The sequence below is a fragment of the Microtus ochrogaster genome (assembly GCF_000317375.1).
Source record: "Microtus ochrogaster isolate Prairie Vole_2 chromosome 14 unlocalized genomic scaffold, MicOch1.0 chr14_random_1, whole genome shotgun sequence".
NCBI classification, from domain to species: Eukaryota; Metazoa; Chordata; class Mammalia; order Rodentia; family Cricetidae; genus Microtus; species Microtus ochrogaster.
In genome coordinates, this window is record NW_004949096.1 from 6076071 (window position 1) to 6085837 (window position 9767).

Below are 9767 nucleotides of genomic sequence, written 5' to 3' on the forward strand. Positions count from 1 at the left end.
AATTTAGTTTACTTTGTGTGTGTGTGTGTGTGTGTGTGTGTGTGTGTGTGTGTGTGTGTGTATGGAGGTCAGAGGACAGTTTGTGGTAGTCATTCTGTTCTTCTACCACGTGGGTTCTGGGGACTCAGTACTCGGGCTTGGAGAAACAACCTTTACCTGCTGAGTCATCTTGCTGGCTTGGAAAATTTTTTCTTTTACAATAAAAACAAAACTTTAAAACATAAATTTGTGCATGTGGAGGGCGGAGGACAGCCCTCCAGAGTCAGTTTTCTCGTTCCACCTTGCTGGTTCCAGGTTTCAGCTCTGGCTACTACTTCAGCAGCCACTGTCTTTACCCTCTGAGCCATCTCACCAGCCCAATAGGAAAGCTTTCAAAGCTAGTTTTTCCTTTTTGTGTTGGGCAAACATCTTGCTTTGTTTCTGTGTTCACCCTTATCTTTTTTTTTTCTCCCATGTAATTTTTTTTTTGTTTTTACATCCTAACCAAAGTTCCCCTCTTCCCTCCTCCCAGGTCCTCCGCCTCCCCCTTATCTTCTGCAGTAGTTAATAAACTCCTATTGTTACTTTCCTCTGCTTACTAAGTATTTAAGTTAGAAGCCTGCTAAACAGGAAGCTTTAGAAATATTAGTTTGTTCTTGCAGCCTGTGTGTGTGTGTGTGCGCGCGTGTGCGTGTGCGCGTGCGCGCACGCGCGCATGACCATGAGTCAATTTCAGAATGATTCAGTATGCTTAGAAGTGGAACGTAACCTGTGAATAAATTTTGCATCCCAAACTCGAGATGCTATCTGCCTAATAGGTTTGATGTTGAAGACTGGATAATTGGATAGTCTTGCGTGTGCTGGTGGTACCTCTGCCCTCCTTGATCTCACTTCCTACTAGCTGAGTGTATGCCCCTGGGCCTTGGGTTTTCTGTTCTCTGTTCTTTGCCCTGGTGTCTGTACAGCTCACTTCCTGGTTTTACTCCAGTCCATATTAGACATAACAGTTGGAAAAGTGACCCTGGTTTTTCAGCCTTGCTCTTTGTGAATTTTGTGTCTACAGAGTTGGGAACTGAACCCAGCGTCTTTCACATGCTAGGCAAACTCTACTACTGAGCTAAATCCCCAACCCTAGAAGAGTCTTCCTGACACGCTATTTAAAGTAGTGTTTTCAGCTAGCTGGTGGTGAAAATTAAAATTAAATACCTTTAGTCCTAGACTTGGGAGGCTGAGGCAGGCTGATCTCTGCGTGCAAGGTGACCCTGACCTACAGAGTGAGTTCCAGGACAGCCAGCACTATATAGTGAGACCATGTTGATAAACAAAACAAAAGTTTCTCAGGGGAAAGAAATGGCTCAGTGGCTAAGAGCTTTTCCAGAGGACTCAGATTCAGTCCTGGCAACCACATGCAGCTGCCAGTCACCTGTAACTCCAGTTCCAGAGCATCAGCACCCTCATCTAGCCTCCTCAGACACTAGCAGAACACTCGTGCACAAAATAAAACAGAAGTAGCAGTCTCAGGCCATCACGCCAGCTCAGCATGTAGAGGCACTGCTGCCAAGCCGCATGGCGTGAGTTCGATCTCCAGGGCCCACGTAGTGGAAGGAGAGAACGTGATCCGGTACATTGTTCTCTGACCTCCTCATGAGTGCGGTGACACACATGTGTCCACTTGCAACCCCCACACACGTGTGTGCACACACACACAATAAATACACCTAACAAAACAGCATTCTCTTACTCAGCTGTTGCTGCTCTCCATCCACATCTGTGTGTCTGTCTCTTTCTTTCTTGACCTGGTCTCACTATGAAGCCCAGGTTGGCCCCAAATTTTTGATCCTTCTGCCACAGCCTCCTGAGTGTCGGTGTCACAGGTGAGCTGCCATACCCAAAAGCTATTTTCTTTTCAGCACTGACTGATTGAGCACATACAGAATGTTTGGATCCGCCCATGGTGTCTTTAAATATGGTAGTTACTTTTCTAACTACCGTAGGACAGCATAGGTGTATAGCAGACACTCAATTTATAAATAAATTGCCACTGATGACAACATTTCGATAACCTGCCTTTCTAATTCACCTTGTTATGGCTTTTGGAAATTGCTGCCTTCTTCCTGGGAGCTGCTTAGACCTCATCGTAAATAAACAAGCGCTAATGCACCACTTCTCGGGTTATTTCTCTCCTTTTAGGTTTCAGTGTGGCCCAAAAGCCATTTGGAGCCACGTATGTGTGGAGTAGCATTATAAATACCCTGCAAACCCAAGTGGAAGTGAAGAAACGGCGGCACCACTTAAAGCGGCACAATGACTGCTTCGTCGGCTCAGAAGCTGTGGACGTCATTTACTCTCACTTAACTCAAAATAAGTTCTTTGGTGATGTCGATATTCCTCGGACCAAAGTGGTGAGAGTATGCCAGGCTCTCATGGACTACAAAGTATTTGAAGCCGTTCCAACCAGGGTCTTCGGAAAGGACAGAAAGCCTTCATTTGAGGACAGCAGTTGCAGCCTTTACAGGTTCACAACAATCCCTACCCAGAGCCACGAGAACAGTGCATATTTACCTTCCAGGTGAGCCCCGGGGTCAGGTTAGCATGGGCACATTAGTGGAGTTTTTCCTACTTTTCTTAAAATATCATAAGTGATAATTTTGGCTAAAATCCAAATCCTGGTAAATTTAATAAAAGATAGCAAAATGTTGGATGTAGCAAGCGTATCCTAGACCTGATTTGTTCAGACCGGTATTCTGCAGGAACAGTCACCAAACTTTGCTTTCCTGTCTTAAGTTAGAGTAACAGTGTAAAAAAATGGAAATTCATGTACAAAGTGGGGTGAGAACAGAGAGAAAGGAAAGGCAGGCAGAGACACCCCACTCTCTTAGGGCATCACCAGGATCCGAGAGTGGCGGGTATGGCGTGTGAATGCTGAAGGAGGGCTACAATACCCACAGCCTGGTGTGACATATCACAGCCTTGTTCATTCTTGAGACAAGGTCTCCCTAAATGTCTCAGGCATTAATGGATTCCTAGGCTCAAGCCATCCATCTACCCTACAGGTGTGTGCCGCTGACCTGGAATGGTAAGGAACTTGGGACTTGGTCATATAGGTGTTGGGAAGGCCACAAAAGACGTTCAGCAGGATCGGACTGTGTTTTAGAAAGATTATTAGGTGCCGGAAATGGTGCTGGGTAGCTGGTGAGAACCAGGTAAGCAGTGTTGAAGGCTAGGGAAGACAGGGCTAATGACACGTGGGGGAGGGGAGACAGGGTGGGGACCAGTGACCAGAAGGAGCGTAGGTGAGGAGTGCATAATGAGTCTGTGGAGTAAACTGTAGAGAGCGTCTTCCAGTGCTCTGGTTCAGCTCTGGCCTGGATCAGGGTCTTAGGGTATTGGCTGTCAAATATTTTTGACTCTCTCAATAGAATTTACATCCGTAGACACAGCAGAGGAAATAAGACGGTAAAGTAGAATTTGGTCCACACTCTCAAGTGCATCTCCATGCTTCGTTTGAAATCGCCGAGACCCAAAATGTCTAGTAATTTGCAAGTATGGCGATTTCAGAAAGAACATTTAGTGCATGAATATCATACAGCACTGCCACAGTCTTCAGCACTGGTAATGAAGCATATTAATGTTTCTGTGACAAAGGAATATTCATACCAATGGTGAGACAGTTTCAGGATTTTTGTTTTTGCTTTTGTTTTCCTTTGGTGTTTGTTGAGACAGGGTCTCCCTGTGGAGCCCAAGCTGACACATAGCTTGCTATAGCCAGCAAGCCAGGCTCACAATAAACTCAAAATTCTCTTGCTTCTGCCTCTGGAATTGAAAGTTTTACCTTGGGCCTGGCTCATTTTTCTTAGGCTTTAAAATTGGTGATAATATTGCAGTCACTGAGTTACATCTAAAGAAAGGTCCACAGGCGAGTCTATTTAGAGTATCTGCAGTAGAGCAGAGTGTAGTGGTACCTGTCGTAATCCCTGGATCTGGGGTGTGGACGCCAAAGGACAGGAGTGTAGGCCAGCTCCGGCTCATAGTGACTGCAAGAGACCCTGACCCCAAACAAGCAGAGAGACTGAGTGTATGTTTGGATTGAGTAAGACCTTGAGAAGAATTTGCATTTGTCCTGTTCTGGTTTTGAAACATGAGCTCTCTAGACACCTGCGGCTTTTTAATCATTTTGTGACATATTAACCTTATTTTAGGTACTCAGATACATTATTTAAGTCACCTGATATCAAGTCGGACAGTTTGGAGGACCTGTGGGAAAATCTGAGTTTAAAGCCTGCCAACTCCCCTCGTATAAATACCTCTACCAGGCTGCCTCCTCAAGGTAAACCAATGATGCAAAGAGAGACACAGTTGTTGACTGTGTTTTCCCCCAGCCTTTATTTGAATTTTAATATTGAAGCAGAGAAAGCGTACGCTGTGCTAAATCTGGTTATGTTCAGCGTCAACAGAAGTCTATTATCTTGAACAACACATCAGTGTTACAGCTCTTGAACACTGACTTTTGTCCATCAGCTGGCAGAGGTTCAGCGCTGAAATGTTTTGCATGCAGATTCTTACTCAATATATTCTCTCAAATAGTGCTTTTCCTACGATTTTATTAGGTTGCACGAAAAATTAAAAATCATATTTAAAGTATCAACAGAATTCTTATGTTCTTCCTTGTGGCCATGGAATGCAGCCTGATGATTTTGATTTCCACCCCTCCTCCCCCGTCCTGGTTGTGTGGAAAACCCGAGTAGAATATTCTGCAGCCAGGAGATTCAAATGAGCCTTGAGATTGAATGAACCATTCTTTCTTCTGAAGCCCTTATTAACATTGTTGTATGGCTTGATCTCTTATCTCTGACATATTGCTTTATATAGTACAAAGAATGACAAGAATCCCTGTGGTCCACAGCCTGTTCTCCTACACTTTAAACAAATCTTGGATTGTATTGATCTAAGAAAGCCCTCTATGATAAGGATGGCCTGGTCCCCCCTTCTGCCACATACCGTGATGATCACTAAGTAACTCGATCATTTCTTCCCACTTTGTTCTCTGTGTAGTTATTAACGAGGTATGGAAAGAGGAGACAATTGGACGTCTTCTACAACTTGTCGACCTTCCCTTTCTGGACTCCTTACTCAAGCAGCAAGAGGATGTACCTAAAGTCCCTCAGCCTAAGAGACAACCTGACATGGTCAACACCAGTAACTATCTGGACCGAGGGATTCTCAGGGCCTATGGTGACTCTCAGTATGTGTAAATAACATAATTATTTCAATATGCTGGGTAGTGTTTGCCCAGTGTGCACAGAGCTCTGGCTGGGTTCCAGCCTCTCACTGGTTAAAATTAGGTGTAGTGGCAAACACCTGTTATCCTAGCGCTTAGGCGGTAGAGGGAGAAGGATCAGCACTTTAAGGTTACCTTCAGCTACATAGCTAGTTTGAGATCAGCTTGGGTTACACGATACCTCCCAACACCAAGCAGCTCTGTCAGTCAGGGCCTCATACATACTGAGACTATGTCTCAAAGAAACGGTGTGTGTAAACTGGGCGGTGGTGGCACATGCCTTTAATCCCAGCACTCGGGAGGCAGAGGCAGGCGGATCTCTGTGAGTTCGAGACCAGCCTGGTCTACAGAGCGAGTTCCAGGACAGGCTACAAAGCTCAAAGAACCCCCCCCCCAAAAAAAAGGTGTGTGTATAAATCTTAAGGTCTGAAGTGTTAGTGTGAAGAGCAGACTGTTTTAGCTTAAGAGTTCCATGTTCCTCATAACTTGAAATATTCTTCTCCTGAGTAAAATTATAAAAGGTTAAAATAGCTTCTGTGATTTTAGTTGATTTAATCTTTAATTATTTTGCCTCAGTAGATAGTGTTCAAATCCAGTTAAGGAGTATTAAAGAGCCGGGTGTGGTAGCCAACCCCAGCACTCAGGAGGCAGAGGCAGACAGATTTCTGTGTCTAAGATCAGCCACAGAGTGAGTTCCATAACAACCAGGGCTACATAGAGAGACCCTGTCTAAAAAAACAAAAAATTAAAATTTAAGGCTTAAAGCTTTATATGAAAGTGTTGATCTGAACTGTTAAATTCTGCATATAGAATAGGAAGTTCATTCTATATGTTTACATTTCTATAACCTAAAGCAATGTGGAAAAAAATATATAATTTTATTGTTTTGTTTTTCAAGACAGGGTTTCTTTGGCTGTCCTAGAACTAGCTTGTTGACCAGACTGGCCTTGATCTCACAGATCTGCCTGTGTCTGCCTCCTGAGTGTTGGAATTAAAGAAATGCATTCTAACCACTTGGTGGAATTTTTTTTTTTTTGGTTTGGTTTTGGTTTTTCGAGACAGGGTTTCTGTGTGTAGCTCTGGCTGTCCTGGAAGTAGCTCTGTAGCCCAGGCTGGCCTCAAACTTTGAGAGATTCACCTGCCTCTGCCTCCCAAGTGCTGGGATTAAAGGCATGTACCACCACCACCCGAGAAATATTTTTGTAATTACCTAAATAGTCAGAATTTCTGCTAGAAATAACCTTAATGATAATCTAGCTTCACCTTTTTATAAACCCTGGCTGTCTCAAGTCTGTGGCAGTAGAAGATATATAACAAATTTATTGAAACACATTTTCTGACGTAGATCACTTGGTAGAAGAGTGTTTGCATCCCAAATATGAAGCCCTAGATTTAATCTCCAACATCACAAAGGCCCTGTAGTCAGGCATCAGGGGGATCGAAAGTTCACAGTCATCCTCCCCTGCACAAGGAACTGAAGACTAGCCTGGGCCACAGAGACCTAATCTCAGCAAGAACAGTTTACTCACTGATTCAGTATTTTGAAATGTCATCTTTTATCTTATTGTATTTTGTCCTAGCTAAAGATAGAAATAACATATCATACAGGTTACCTGAAGTTAGCAACATTGTCTGGTAGAATTACAGCTTTCCTTTATTTATTTATTTATTTTGCTTTTTTGAAACTGAGTTTCTCTATGTAACAGTCCTAGCTGTCCTGGACCAGGCTGGCCTCTGCCTCCACCTCCCAAGTGCTGAGATTAAAGGCATGTACCACCACTGTCCAACTAGAATTAGAGTTTTAAGAGTCAGTCTAGCCGGGTAGTGGTGGCACACGTCTTTAATCCCAGCACTCGGGAGGCAGAGACAGGCGGATCTCTGTGAGTTTGAGGCCAGCCTGGTCTACAAAGGGAGTTCCAGGACAGGCTCCAAAGCTACAGAGAAACCCTGTCTTGAAAAACCAAAACCAAAAAAAAAAAAAGAAGAGTCAGTCTGAAAACAGATGTGGGTGATATCACACATCTGTAAACTTAGCACTAGGGAGAATCAGGATTGGGCACTGTCAGATTTTCTTTGGGGATGGTCAGTCCACAATAATGACACAGATTTATTATTACGAAAGCTTGACCTTAACTTAGGCACTTAGGCTTGCTCCCAACTAGGTCTTACAACTTACATTAGCCTGCTTCTATTAATCTGCATTCTGCCACGTGGCCTTTTACCTCTCCTCATTCTATATGTCCGCCTCCCTCCATATCTCGCTGGTGTCTCCTACCATGCTATATTCTGAGTTCCTCTCTCTGCCTGGAAGTCCCGCCTGTTCTCTCCTGCCTAATTTTTGCCCATTCAGCTCTATGTTAAAGCAATCAGGTGCCTTAGGCGGACAAGGTAAAATAGAGACATGTCTTCATCAGTGTAACAAGTATCCCACAGCAACTGGGAGTCCAGGTCAGGTTTTGATGACCTTCACACACGAGGAAAATGCAACTTAGCTAATTTCTTTGACCCGCCATACACAATTTAGATATATAATAAATGATTTTACTGTATTTGAGGCATGAAATAACTTGGGAATTAGATGCTGTGTGTCTGTCTGTTCCCTTTGTGTTTTCAAATAGCCCTTCTCCCTTGCTCTAGGGCAGATGAGTGGGTCTCTGCGGCCATTGACTGCTTGGAGTATCTTCCCGACCAGATGGTTGTGGACATAAGCAGAAATTTTCCTGAGCAACCAGACAGAACAGACTTAGTGAAGGAACTTTTGTTCAACGCTCTCAGCAAATATTATAGTACCAGGGACCCCCTGCTAAACCACCTGGGTGACGTTCACAATGGAATAGCGGAACTCCTAGGTAAGTGAGCTGTTCCGCACTGGTACCAGACAATTGTCCTCAAAGTGAACCAAAATAATGCTCGGTAAAGCTGGGGGGGGGGGGATCTATTTGGTCTAGTCAGTAGAAAGTATATTTATTTTAGCACATCTAGGATTCCCTTGAGACCTGAGCAGCTCGGGAGTTAAGTAGGAGCATTGCTGTCAGTGTTGCAGGCTTAGGCAGGAGCGGCTTTTCCCTGCTTTAGAGTAGTCGCCAGGCAGCGTGACCCTGCAGCCCCCTCAGAAGGGCAGCACTCTGCTCCCCGATCTACGTGATCACACCGTTTCACGTGGATTTTGAAAATAAATTGAGAGAACCTCTTCTCTTTCTCTCAGGTACAGTTATCAGCATTATATACACAGTATACTTTCATAGTGTGTTAGTAGGAAACAGTAAGAATTTATGAAGCCCAGAGTTATTATCACCCTAAGACAGTATATGGCAAGGGCCTACAATATCAGTTGCTGATTTGAGAACAGGCTGTCTTTATGATGTTAGTCATCCATTGTCTTTTTACTTATTTGTGAGTGTGTGTGCACATGTGTGCGTGAATGCCATCGCTATCGCACGTATGTGGAGCTTAGATGACAACTTGCTGGAGTTGGTCCTCTCCTGTTTTTATTCCCGCTTTGTTTTGAAGAGGTGTACTACTTAGCATAAAGTGTAACAAGTTTTGTTCATTTTAATATAGTTTTATTTGATCAATTAAGCATTTTTTTCTTTTGGCTAAAGTAAATGGGAAGATAGAAATAGCATTAGAAGCTACTCAGCTGTTTCTGAAGCTTCTGGATTCCCAAAATAGAGAAGAATTTAGAAGACTGCTTTACTTCATGGCTGTGGCGGCACATCCTTCTGAATTTAAATTACAGGAAGAAGTAAGTCTGTTGCTAAATGTTAATCAACTCAGTGTCTGCAGCATCCAGCGTGCTGTAGTGGACGGCAGCTGTTCATGCTTGACATCTGCTTTGCACTGACCTTAGCCTTTTCAATGTGTACCATGGGGCATTTTTTATTCTTGCAGAGTGACAACCGGATGGTTGTGAAAAGGGTATTCTCAAAAGCTATTGTCAACAATAAAAACTTATCCAAAGGTAAAACCGATCTTCTTGTACTCTTCTTAATGGATCACCAAAAAGATGTTTTCAAGGTAAGACTCTAACAATAATCAGTCATGTTTATTTGTAACAGATTTAAATGCACTTCGAATAATGTCCTGTGTTTCTTCTTTCTAAGATTCCTGGGACTCTACATAAAATTGTTAGTGTTAAACTTCTGGCCATACAAAAAGGAAGCGATCCTAATAAAGACACAGGTAATTTAAGAGAATTAGCTGCATGGTCTTTTTTTAAAGGCATGAACTCATTGTATTCCAGGCTGGCCGTGACTATGTAATCAAAGATGACCTTGACATCCTGGTCCTCTTGCCTCCACCTTCCAAGTACTGGGATTACAGGTGTTTGAGGCCACTCCCAGTTTAATGTTTCATATCTTTGAAAGACAAGTCCATAGTGCTGGTTTGAAAGAATTTTGCTATGATTAGTTTGAACTAAATAATTTGAAACATTCCCCTCAGTTTTTTAGGCTTAGCAGAGTTCTTCCTGGGTTAAAACAACTTCAGATTCTCTTTTCTTGTGTGTTTT

General features: G+C 43.3%; 1 protein-coding gene across 1 annotated transcript in view; it reads left to right on the forward strand.

Annotated features, from left to right (window-relative positions):
- The window catches only part of Depdc7 (DEP domain containing 7), a 22835-nt gene that overhangs the window by 12029 nt on the left and 1039 nt on the right, over positions 1 to 9767 (forward strand). Inside the window, exons 2-8 of the mRNA XM_005364065.3 lie at positions 2170 to 2548; positions 4179 to 4306; positions 5032 to 5221; positions 7895 to 8106; positions 8860 to 9002; positions 9149 to 9274; positions 9361 to 9439. Of these exons, the coding sequence (XP_005364122.1) occupies positions 2170 to 2548; positions 4179 to 4306; positions 5032 to 5221; positions 7895 to 8106; positions 8860 to 9002; positions 9149 to 9274; positions 9361 to 9439 (1257 nt within the window). The remainder of the gene's footprint in view (positions 1 to 2169; positions 2549 to 4178; positions 4307 to 5031; positions 5222 to 7894; positions 8107 to 8859; positions 9003 to 9148; positions 9275 to 9360; positions 9440 to 9767) is intronic.